The sequence below is a fragment of the Phocoena phocoena genome, chromosome 2 (genome assembly GCF_963924675.1).
Source record: "Phocoena phocoena chromosome 2, mPhoPho1.1, whole genome shotgun sequence".
Classification (NCBI taxonomy): domain Eukaryota; kingdom Metazoa; phylum Chordata; class Mammalia; order Artiodactyla; family Phocoenidae; genus Phocoena; species Phocoena phocoena.
The window spans coordinates 29,007,661-29,020,731 of record NC_089220.1 but is presented as its reverse complement, the minus strand read 5'-3'; the positions used below and the strand labels follow the sequence as shown (position 1 = coordinate 29,020,731).

At 44.5% G+C, this 13,071-nt stretch overlaps 1 protein-coding gene across 2 annotated transcripts in view; it reads right to left on the bottom strand.

The window, feature by feature from the left end:
* The window catches only part of ZFYVE1 (zinc finger FYVE-type containing 1), a 47,378-nt gene that overhangs the window by 17,154 nt on the left and 17,153 nt on the right, over positions 1 to 13,071 (bottom strand). For both annotated transcript variants that reach the window (XM_065871554.1, XM_065871555.1), the window contains 2 exons: positions 7,681 to 8,185; positions 2,097 to 2,311 (listed from right to left, as the gene is read on the bottom strand). In XM_065871554.1, the coding sequence (XP_065727626.1) occupies positions 2,097 to 2,311; positions 7,681 to 8,185 (720 nt within the window). The remainder of the gene's footprint in view (positions 1 to 2,096; positions 2,312 to 7,680; positions 8,186 to 13,071) is intronic.

Below are 13,071 nucleotides of genomic sequence, written 5' to 3'. Positions count from 1 at the left end.
ATAAATTTATTTTTTTTTAAGTACCTAACAAACTGGCCTGGAGTAGGACATCCAAGACACCTGAGGGTAGAATCCCTGACCACTAACTACTGCTTAGAGCACTCAGTGTCCCTGAAGGTCTTATTTAAACTTTAAGCTGGGTTAGCTTTGAGAAAATCTAAGGAACTCTAGAATCCAGCCATTGGCCTAGTCGTCAATATTCATACTTACCAGATTTTACAGCCCTTTGTATAACATAGCATGGATTCGGCCTCTTTTAAGAATGCTTGCAATACTTGGGTGTAATCTTCCACTTGACTACCTTTGAGCCATTACAATGGACAGTAGCCAATAAATCTAAGTATACTTTAACCTCAAATTCTAATTAGAAATATGTATTTCATGAATTATTCAAATATAATCATTTTTCATAGTTTTTTTCCCTTAACATTATTCACATTAGTTAACACTTATGGAACATTTACTATATACCAAGTACTTTGCTTCTTAAAGTATGCGTTCTCATTTAATCCCCTCCTCAACTCCATTAGGAACACCCTACTATTGCCCCTTTTTTACAGATGAGGAAAAAGGTCTGCAGAAGTACAATAAGGGCAAGGATTGTTGTCTATCTTATTTTCCACTGTATTCCCAGCACCTGAAACTCTACCTGGCACAAAGATTCACTCATTTATTTGTTGAATGAATGAACAAACGAAAGACAAACTAATTTCCTAAGACCAAGCAGCAGGTAAATGGCAGAAATGGGATTCCAACACAAGTCTGTCTGACTCCAAAGCCCAAGCTTTTATAGTCCATTCAGGCTGCTATAACAAAATACCACAGACTGGGTAGATTATTAACAACAGAAATTTATTCCCCACAGTTCTGCAGGCTGGAAGTCCAAGATCAGGGTGCCAGCATGGTGGCCTTCCAGTGAGGGCCTGCTTTCTGGTTCACAGATGGTGCCTTCTCACTGTGTCCTCTCTTGGTGGAAGGGGCTAGGGAGCTCTCTGGGGCTTCTTCTTTTTATTTTTTTTTAACATCTTTGTTGGAGTATAGTTGCTTTACAATGTTGTGTTAGTTTTCTTCTGTATAACAGAGTTAATCAGCCATATGTATACATATATCCCCATATCCCCTCCCTCTCACGTCTCCCTCCCTATCCCACTCTGGGGCTTCTTTTATAAGAGCACTTTTATAATGTCACTTATGAGGGCTCCATCTTGATGATCCAGTCACCTCCCAAAAGCCCTCCATCACATTGGGCATTAGGATTTCAACATATGAATTTTGGGAGGATACAAACATCCAGCCTTTACCAAGCACTATGCAAAAACCATAAACCATTTTTGAGGGGTAACTTTTCATCCACCACCCCCCCTTTTTCTTTTCAACTTTTCATTTTGATATAATTTCAAACTCATAGAAAAGTTGCAAGAATAGTACAAGGAACTCCCATATACAATTTTCCCAGATTCATAAATTGTTTACATTATGTCCCACTGCAAACTTTTTAAATTCAATGGATTAAGCAAATCAGCATATGCCCAAAGTCTGTTGCTGGGTAAACCAGGGCTGACCTAACTTTACGCAAAAGCACTCCTCCTATCCCTTCCAGTCTCAGGCTCTATGCCCTAACCGTCAGGGCACCCTCAAATCCCTAGCTCAAGTCTTCATGTCCACACTTGCTGTCCCTTCTCCAAATCCCACACTCCCAGCACTGCCCCAAAGGCCCTGCTCCCTCCCTGCTCCTCTGTACTCAGTCTGCAGGCATGGTGACACAGAGGTATACACAAAGCAAACTGCAAAAAAGGAAGCAGAACTGGCAGGAATTGATTTGATGAATTCCTTATAAAGAATGGTAAAATAAGGTTTTTCTCCAAGATGAGGACCTGTCACCTTTTAACCATCATCCAAGATTCTTCCATACTCGTGTTCCTGGCAAGATGAGGCCATTCAACAGGTGCAAACTCTACTCATGCCCTTCCTTTCATATATCCTCTCTTTCAAGCCCAGACTTCTAATCACTGGCATCGACAAAAGCTGGAGAATTGAGTTTTCTTACCACCCACTGGTACCCCAATGAGCAGCACTCGGGGCAGAAGCCAACTGACCTTCAGGGCTTTGAAGATGACCCCCGGGTGCCGGGGAGAACGGGTGGTGTTATTCTCTAGTTGTTGCTCCAAAGCACGTCGAAGACCAGAAAAGTCTGTGGGAGGATTGTATGTCCTCGTTCCCTTGTAATGAATAGAACTGAAGGCTTCAGGGAAGCGGCCCAGCTTCCGGAACCGGTCCTGGATGAGCTTCTCGGGCACCTCAGAGGGGTGATCTGGACAAGCAGAAACAGGTATATGAACAGTGGCCTCTCTTTAAAAGAAAAAAAAAAGTCACCTGTCTTCCATTATTAAAGGGATATATATTCTGACTCTGTAAATATAAAGTACATAAACAGGCAGAACTGATCTATGCTGTTGGAATTCAGGTTACCTTTGCCTAGAAGGGAGCACAAGCTGGGACGTGGGTGCTGGTGTGTCATGATCTAGTACTGAATTCACATGTATGCTCAGCTTGTGAAAATGCATCACATATACACTTTTGATATAATGTGCACTTTTTGGTATGTATGTTACATTTCAAGGAAGTGCCTTTTTAAAAAACGTGCTCACTGTAAAAAATCCAAACATGGACTTCCCTGGTGGCTCAGTGGTTAAGAATCTGCCTGCCAACGCAGGGGACATGAGTCCGATCCCTGGTCTGGGAAGATCCCACATGCCACAGAGCAACTAAGCCAGTGCACCACAACTACTGAGCCTGAGCTCTAGTCTGTAAGCCACAACTACTGAGCATGTGTGCCACAACTACTGAAACCCACGTGCCTAGAGCCCATGCTCTGCAACGGACAAGCCACCGCAATGAGAAGCCCACACCCCACAACGAGAGTAGCTCCCGCTCGCCGCAACTAGAGAAAGCCTGCGTGCAGCAACGAAGACCCAACACAGCCAAAAGAAATAATAAATAAATTTATTTAAAAAGAAAAAAATCCAGACATGTCAAAGCATAAAAGGAAAGAAATGTACATCCTCTGCTCCCTCCTCCTCCTCATCAAAGGTAACTACAGGCCAATGTTTACACTTTCAGACTTTCTTTTCTTACTCAATTACCAACACATTTATGCAACTTGCTTTCATCACTTAATAACATACTGTAAATATGTGTCCTTGTCATGTTATACTCTGAGACATTCCTTATTCTTTTTTAACAACTACACAGTCTTCTATTCTATGGACGTATTCCACCAGTCACCTACAAACAAACATTTAAAATAAATAGCTACTTTGAAAGTGCTGGTCTTATGCTGGTGAAGCTGTGGACAAACTGCCAACGTGTGAGGGTATCAGCCTCCCCATAGTTTCACCAACATTTATCCAGAAATTTGGGGAGTAGCAGTATAAACAGATGCAAAAAATATTTTGGAGGTAAAACTTGGAAGGACTTTTAAATTTCCTTTAACAACAAAATCACTCCAATTAACACTGGAAATGTGGCTTTAGCTCATATTTAAAGGTACAGTCATCAAAGAGAAGTAGCCAAAATTCTGCAGTCAATCCCTAACCCCATCTCCTCCTGAACTCTTCCTGTGAGTCACTCTTGAAGGAAGGAGCAGCCCATCAGCAAGTGACTTCTCCCAAAGGCACCCAGAAGCCTGACCGCCTTCACTTTCTCCCAACATCAGCTCACAGCTTGCCCCTGAACAAGTAATCGCTCCCAAATGATTATGGGAGCTTGGTCTGCTCGTTTGTAAAACAGAGATAATTCATTTGCCTACTAACTCCCACCTAGGAATCCTCTGTCCAGAAAAAGACCAGGATCTAACAAAATCCAAAAGTCTACAAGACAGAGAAATATGTAATTATCAATTTGCTCACAATTTTGGCACCTCTCCTACCCTGCATAAACTCTGGCTGTCTTGGTTCCATCTCAAGGTTTCAGGAAACAGTGATGGTATTCCAGAAACAACTCTGGATTTAGGACTTAGAGACCTTGTTTTGAATCCAAATTTTGCAACCTGCTAGCTGGAACCTCCTTGGTTACATAACCTAAGCTGAGTTCAGTTTCTTCATCTGTAAAATATGGCTGCTGTTGACTGAGCTGAATAACAAAGATATCTTAAGTTAGCATTTATTTTTAGAAAGTGTTGGGACTTCCCTGGCAGTCGAGTGGTTAAGACTCCACACTTCCACTGCAGGGGGTGCAGGTTCGATCCCTGGTCAGGGAACTAAGATCCCACAATGCCGCGTATCGCAGCCAAAACATAAAAATAAATTTAAAAAATAAATTCTAAAAAATATTTTTTAATGTTATTTTTGTTATTCAGCATTTTTTTTTTTTTTTTGGCTGTGTCAGGTCTCCGTTGCTGCGCGTGGGCTTTTTCTAGTTGCAGCGAGCGAGGGCTACTCTTCGTTGCAGTGTGCAGGCTTCTCACTGCGGTGGCTTCTCATGTTGGGAGCACAAGCTCTAGAGCACAGGCTCAGCAGTTGTGGCGCACGGGCTTAGTTGCTCCGCGACATGTGGGATCTTCCCAGACCAGGGTTCGAACCCATGTCCCCTGCATTGGCAGGTGGATTCTTAACCACTGCGCCACCAGGGAATCCCTCACCATTTATTTTTTAAAAAACAAATAAATAAACAAACACCTAGCACAGTGCATGGCACACAGCCAAAAAAAAGTTACTTTTGAAAGGCTAGTTATTTCAAAATCCTGAACTGGAAGTTAGACCTTCCCCTCACCAAAGTTGTAAAGATCCAAAGTGGCGTAGAAATGCTGATCACAGGAGGCACCCTAAAGTCAGCATTTCCAACCCCCTCTCCTTATCTCAGAGTCACATGCTAATGAGGCTCTTCTTCCATTCCGGAATATTTAGATTTCTCATCTTCCCACTAGACTCAGGTCCTTCAGATTCTAACTCCTTAAAACAGTCCCAGTCTGTCCACTTCCCGCCTACTGCCCCTGCCCTGGCTCAGGCCCCATCACTCCTCACCTAGTACGGTGATAACCTTCTGGCCATCTCCCTGCCTCCAGGCATGCCTCTCTAGTTCATCCTGCAAAAGGCCGCAGGGGATCTTTTGAAAATACAGATCTGATCACGTAACTCTCTGCTTAGAATCCTTCAGGGGCTCTTGTCATACTTGTGACCTAAATCAAGGCCATCCACACGTGATCTGATCCCTGAGTATGTCCACTACTCCCTCCCACACCATCTATGCTTCAGACACACTGAGCCCCTTCATTCAGCAAATATCTGATGAGAGCCTACTGTGTGTCAAGCACTCATCCAGGCTCTTCAAAGGCAGCAGTGAATAAGACAGGCAAGGTTGCTGCCTTCACGGAGTTGCCATTCCAAGGGGAAAAGGCCAAAAACAAGTAAGCGAACAAACAGGATGATTTCAGACAGCGACAGGTGCCCTGATGCACATGAACAAGGTGATGCAGTAAGACTGTGACCACCAGGGTGCAGGAAGGACCACTTTAAAGGAGACACTTGGGAAAGGCTCCAATGGGGTGAGAGCTGAGATGAATCTGAAAGAGGACGGCTAACTGGGGAAAGACTGTTCCAGGCAGACAGAGTAGCATATGCAAAGATGGGAACAGAGAAAAGGCTGGTATAGCTAGCGGAGAGAGTGAAAGGGGGTAACTAGAGAAAGAGTTCAGAAACAGAGGCAGGAGGTAGAGTGAGGACACCGTAATTAGGAGTTTAGATTTTTTTTTTTTTTTTTTTTTTTTGCTGCTTTGGGTCTTCATTGCTGCACATGGGCTTTCTCTAGTTGCAGCGAGCGGGGGCTACTCTTCATTGAGGTGCGCAGGCTTCTCATTGCAGTGGCTTCTTTTGTTGTGAAGCACAGGCTCTAGGCACGTGGGATTCAGTAGTTGTGGCATGCGGGCTCAGCAGTCGTGGTTCACGGGCTCTAGAGCTCAGGCTCAGTAGCTGCGCACAGGCTTAGTTGCTCCGCGACATGTGGGATCTTCCCAGACCAAGGCTCGAACCCATGTGCCCTGCATTGGCAGGCGGATTCTTAACCACTGTGCCACCAGGGAAGTCCTGGATTTTTATTTATTTATTTTTGTCTGCACTGGGTCTTCGTTGCTGTGTGCAGGCTTTCTCTAGTTGAGGTGAGTGGAGGCTACTCTTTGTTGTGGTGCACAGGCTTCTCATTGCGGTGGCTTCTCTTGTTGCGGAGCACGGGCTCCAGTAGTTGTGGCACGTGGGCTCAGTAGTTGTGGCTCATGGGCTCTAGAGCACAGGCTCAGTAGTTGTGGCGCACGGGCTTAGGTGCTCCGCAGCATGTGGGATCTTCCCGGACCAGGGCTCAAACCCGTGTCGCCTACACTGGCAGGCAGCTTCTTAACCAGTGTGCCACCAGGGAAGCCCTGGATTTTATTTTGATTTAGTGGAAAGCTATTGGCAGGTTGGAAGCAAGAGTATGACATGATCTAAATTATAAATTAAGCTTTTAAAAAGCATCACTCCCCATGCTTTGTGGAGGACGCATTGAAGGGGGTGAGAATGGAATCCAGGAACTCACTGTACAACTACCTACAGTTCCCTGGACACAACGAGCTCTTCAAAATACTAGGGGTTTGCTCTTTCTGGAGCATCCTTACTCCCCTCGTCTATCTAGCCGAGTCTCTAGAGTTCAAATGTCACCTCCTCTTTCCTAGATCCCATAAGGAGGTGTAAAGGGTCCCTCTTCTGCACTCTCACAGCTCCAGGACCTACATCCACCACAGAACAGAACACGTGTGGTCTCTCCAACTAGACTATCAGCTATTCGAGGGTGGGAACTGTTTTTTGTTTTTCAGCTTGGGGCCCCAGTGCTCAGCACATGACATTGTGCACTTAACAGACTTTGTTGACTGAATGAACGTCAATAATGTAACTGTTTTAGGGGCCCACACTACCGTCCCTACCTGCATCCAATCACTGTCACTGCACCTGCTCCCTCACCCTCCCACTCAGGTGATGCTCTTGCTTCCCACTTCCTTAAGAAAATAGAAACAATGAGACAACTTCCACACACACATCCACCACATCGACCTCCTTAGCAGTAACCATGTCCATATAATCTACCTTCTCTCCTGCTGTTATGGATGAACTGTCCATGCCCCTAAGGTCACCCCTCCACCTGTACATCACTCCTGCTCTCTCTCTTACATCTGCACTTCTTCTTTCCTAGTGAATCATTCCCATCAGTACACAAGGATCTGCAATACCTCACATCTTAAATTTTTAAAAAGGGAAAACTCCTTGAAGTCCCAAATCAGCCTCCAGCTATCACTTCATTTGTCTGCTTCCCTTTATAGAAAGAACTCTTTGAAAGAGGTGAATATACAACCTTAAGTTTTCTCCTTCTGTTCTCTTGATCCCACTCTGATTAGGCTTTCATGCCCACCATCCCTGGGAAACAGTCTTATCCAGATTCCCAAGGACTCTAACCCGCCAAAGCCAACAGGTAATTCTCAATCCACATCCTGATCATGAGCAGATTCTGACGTGGCTAATCACTCCACCGCTCTTGAGATACTTCCTTATGTCTTGCCCAAGCAGAAATTTTTCTGGGCAATCTACCACCACCAAGTTGCTACTGCAGCCCGATGCACCCAGGGAGGTCAATGTGTGACACGGTACCCCATCTACTCACCAGAGCCTAGCAGCTGAGTATGCACAGTCTCGTGGAAAATGATAACAGCAGGGCCCAGGGTGGACAGGGGGACATCCAGGCCACAGCGGGCAGTGGTAGCCTTGAGCTCCTTGGTGAAGTGCTTCAGGTAAGCTTCTGAGGCGTCCCCAAGGAACTTGAAGAGGTCATTGTGCAGCCGGTCTGCGTGAGTTCGATAGATGACGAGATCTGAGATGGCCAGGACCTTAAGCAGCAGCCGTGTTCTCTGGCTTAGGTTCACTGTAGCCCCCAAGAGCCCTTCTGTGTCTATCACTGCTACTTTGTGGACTGGGTCATATGCTGCCCACACTCCCACAGTGCAGGACTCCTGGGCAGGGGAGGTTTTGAAGACTTCCCGGCCATAAAAGAAAGTGTGGTTGAGGGTATGAGACTTCCCATCCCCAGTATTTCCAAAAATGGAAACCACTTTCAGATGCTGATCAGGTTTGCAGTCCAATTTCCTAATAAAGTCCTCTTCATTTGTTACCTTCCCAAAAAAAGGAAAAAACAAAAAAGACAATGAAATATGGAAACTGCAAAATAGCTAGAAACACCTGCAAGAAGAACAAGTGCTTCCCAGGGCCCCTTGATTGACTTGTCAAGGTGGCAAGGAAAAGAAGTCCCAGGATAAAAGCCTCTCACCCAGCACTTACCCCTAGCAAACAGCTAACGGGAACTTTTAAAGCCTCAGTCAGTATAAGAACTTAGTGTTCATGAAAGAGCTAAAACTATAAACTCTTAGAAGAAGACATAGGAGGCAATTTTATGACCATGGATTAGGCAATGGCTTCTTAGATATGACACCAAAGGCAATACAACAAAAGAAAAAATAGATAAAATGAACTTCATCAAAATTAAAAGCTTTTATTCTGCAAAGGATTCCATCAAGTGAAAAGACAACCCAAAGAATGGGAAAAATATTTGCAAATCACATATCTGATAAGGGACTAGTGGTCCAGAATACAGAAATAATTCCTATAACTCAACAAGAAAAAAATAACCTAATTAAATATTAAGCAAAAAATCTGCATAGACATTTCTCCAAAGAAGATATATAAATGGTCAATAAACACATGAAAAGATGCTCAACACCACAGTCATCAGGGAAATGCAAATCAAAACCACAACGAGATATCCCTTCACACCCACTAGGATGGCTATGATCAAAAAGATAATAGCAAGTTTTGGTGAGAATATGGAGAAATTTCAATGCTCATACACTGCTGGTGAGAATGTTAAATGGCACAGCCACTCTGGAAAACAGTATGGCAGCTTCTCAAAAAGTGAAACATAGACTTACCATATGTCTCAGTAGTTCCACTCCTAGGTATAAACCAAGAGAACGAAAAACACATGTCCACACAAAACTTGAACATGAATGTTCATAGCACTATTATCCATAATAGCCAAAGGTGGAAACAAGCCACATGTCCATCAACTGATGAATGGATAAACAAAATGTGGTATATCATACAATGAAATATTATTCAACCATAAAAAGGAAGTACTGATACATGCTACAACGTGGATGAACCTTAAAAACATTATATTAAGTGAAAGAAGCCGGACACAAAATGTTACACATTCTATAATTCCATTTATATGAAATGTCCACTACAGGCCAATTCATAGAGACAGAAAGTATGTTAGTGGTTGCCAGAGGCTAGGGGAAGCAGGAATAGCGAGTGACTGCTAATGGCACAGGGTTTCTATTTGGGGTGATGAAAATGTTCTGGAATTAGATAGTGCTAAGGGCTGTACAACTTTATAAATATACTAAAAACACTGAACTGTAGAATTGTACACTTTAAAAGGATGACAAATACATGGTATGTGAATTACATCTAAATAAAACTGTTTAAAAAAAAGAAGAAGAACTTATTAGTCAAATTTTATCCATCCATAATTCCTTTGTACAGTTTAAAGAACACTGCAGTCCTTGTAAAAAGTCAGGCCAGGGGACTTCCCTGGTGGTCCAGTGGGTAAGACTGCACACTCCCAATACAGGAGGCCGAGGTTCAATCCCTGGTTGGGGAACTAGATCCCGCATGCATGCTGCAACTAAGAAGTCCTCGTGCCACCATGAAGATCCCATGTGCTGCAACTAAGACCCGGCACAGCATGAATGTGTGAATGAATGAATAAATAAATAAATCTTTAAAAAAAAAAAAAAGTCATGCCAGGAAGGAAGAGACCTGGTGCCAGTGAGATACCAGACTGCAGCTCCAGAAAGATGCTCACGGTCTCTAACTCTTATAATACAGAACCCCGGGGTCAAAGCTCCTAATTCAAATAGGCAGTGTTCTACTCCAGCTAAAGGAGTGATGAACTTTTACACCTAGCATCCTCCAGCCACAAGAGAAAAAACACTGCTGTCAATGTCACTGTCACTGTCCTTGTTCTGTCATTAACACGGTTCAGCTGGGAACTACATCTCCTAGAATCCCTTTCCCCCTACGATTCTGGGTTACAGTTGGCCAAAGAGGAACGTGCATAAAATCTGGAAGGCAGAAGTGAAGGGCTGGCCATCCCTTTCTGAAGGTCTTTTCACAGTCAGATATAGTACAAGTCATAATCAGAGGGGCCCTGTCAGTTCTCCGGCTGGATTCCCCAGGTCCCAAATCTTTTCTGTGTGTATTTTTGTTCCAAAGGCTCACACCTGCAACTCTTCTTCAGAGGCCGGTTATCAGGCTACTAGAGTTAGTCAAAATCACCTGGGAGTTTACAGCCCCTGAGGGTGACCCTTGGAAATGACCTATGGCTGCAAACATCACGAAAGCTATGAGGCCACTCACGTGCCAGAGCTCCCCTGGGGGCCAGGCTGGAGTGGCCTTTGGAGGCCTGGTTGCATCCTGCCTACACCACCCACAATAAGTCACTCACACAGGACCCTGATTCTCAAGAGTCTGCTGGTTTGATAAAGAGAAGTTAGAGAAATGTAGACAGACCGCTGGGTGTGATAATATGATGTCTTCATTTCTCATAACTCATCAAGATGGTAAACCACTCATTATTCTATTAATAACATCACTACTCCTATGTTAATAGCCTTAATGTTAATGATAATATTAATAATTTCATTTACTGAATGCCCACTGCAGTGACAGTGCCCTTCACTAGATCCATGAGGGCAGAACTGAGTCTATCTTTACATCCCTAGTACTTCGGACACAGCCTGGCACATAAGAGGAGTTCGATATCTAGTTACTGAATGAATGAATGCCAGGCACCTTGCTAGGTACTTTAACCACTTTTCTCCACCTTGTATCTTCCACGGGGCTTAACACACAGCAGCATTTGATAATGGGCTCACTGATCTCCCAAGCAACCGAGAGGAACAAGAAGTTACACAGAACAGCCCATTCTGGACTGGTGTCACTCAGTCAGCCTTGTTCCAAGCTGCTAAGCTGGACACAAAAGAAACAAAACAAAATCTCCATAAACCACTACCAGCAAGGAGTCAGATAAGGTCAGAGGGCCGGCTGCAAGAGCCATGAAACAGTCCTGGGGAAGAAGACTCAGCCCAGGAGTTTTCTCCCCTGGAAATCTACTCCTTCATGAATCTGTTACCCAAAAAACAACAACTGCTATCCAGGATACTCAAGAATGGGCACCTGAAAAGGGGCCTGTAGGAGCCGTTAGGTACAGAATTAAGTGTCTCAAGATTCATATTGATTAAGTACCACCAAATGACATACATAATATATAGAAATAGCTCATTCGAGTCAGCATTTGGGGATACTACTTTGGAATCAGGTGTCCTGGGGTATGTTAAACATACAAGTTCATGTGTTGGGCATGTGCAGATGGGTCCAGTGCAAAGAATTCTGGGAGGTGGAGCTCAAACCTCAGGCCGATTTTTCTACCAAGGAGCCCTAGATGATCATTTAATATGCACTGATAGCACTTTTTCACATGTAAAATGAGGATACAACCATCTTTGCCTCCCCTGACTGGGTATTGGCTGCTAATCAAATCAACAGATAAATGAGAAAATGCCTGGCAAACTGAAACCATGCTTCATTTTTCCTTCTGCATTTCACATTATTTTGCTCCCTGTTACGCTATTCAATTCATCCTTACCCTGTGGGCATTTTCCCCTGAGCCAGGAAGGAGAGAACAGCCTAGGTGGTAGCAAGACTGGTTTTCAATCAGGGGAGGAGAAGATCAAGAAAAGATAAGAAGGACTTCCCTGGTGGCACAGTGGTTAGGAAGTGGTTAAGAATCTGCCTGCCAATGCAGGGGACACGGGCTCAATCCCTGGTCCAGGAAGATCACACATGCCGCAGAGCAACTGAGTCCGTCCACCACAACTACTGAGCCTGCGCTCTAGAGTCCACGAGCCACAACTACTGAAGCCCACATGCCACAACTACTGAAGCCCGTGTGCCTAGAGCCCATGCTCCGCAACAAGAGAAGCCACAGCAATGAGAAATGAGACATGTTGGAAATGGTCCTCGGCCCTTACATAACAGCAAAAGCAGGAGCAACACCCCAAAGCCGCTCCTCCCCAACCTCCGCCTTCAGTCCTCCTCCAGCTTGCGTGGACCTCAGGCAAGTCAGAAACACCCAATTCCACTCCCATCTTTGCCACTATGTGGCCTTGGAAAAGCTACTTAACTACTGAGGCCTCAGGGAAATGAGATAATAACAGATACTACTGAAAGGACTAAATGATAAAGCACACAAAGGGCACAGCACAACGCATGGCAGCAGTAGGCACTTGATGAATATCACTCATTATCTGTAAAGACGAGGCCACTGGGAAAGCCTCCAGGGGCACGGCAGCAGCACCAGCAGCGCCTCGGGCCTGCTTGTGGCTCTGAAGTTGCTCATCCAGGGACTAAAGTAGCCAATGTGGTGAGATCTAAACTGTTCTATCTGAAAATGAAAGATCTCACTGCTTGCTCCCGATAGCTCCTTTCCACTCCCCGTAAGCAAAGCAACATAGTGTTATTAATACTGACTTTATAGCTGACTCTTAGTCAAGGTACTATCTAATATCATATCCATCTTGAAGAAACCAAACAGTACACCCCTCTCTCTATCACTGTCTCACCCACGAAGATTTTCACTTTGTGTAGAGTTCCAAGGAGAGTTTCTAAAATGAAATGTAACAGTACTCGATCATCTCCACTCTTCCAATTCAGAGTTCAAAGCAGTTTACAGCAGTGCAAAGTCAACCTCTGCCCCAAGCAGGCAATGGGAATGATGACAGTCTCCCTCAAGAAATTCCTTCTTAGGGACTTCCCTGGTGGTACAGTGGTTAAGAATCTGCCTGCCACTGCAGGGAACACGGGTTCAACCCTGGTCCGGGAAGATCCCACATGCCGTGGAGCAACTAAGCCCATATGCCACAACTACTTAGCCTGA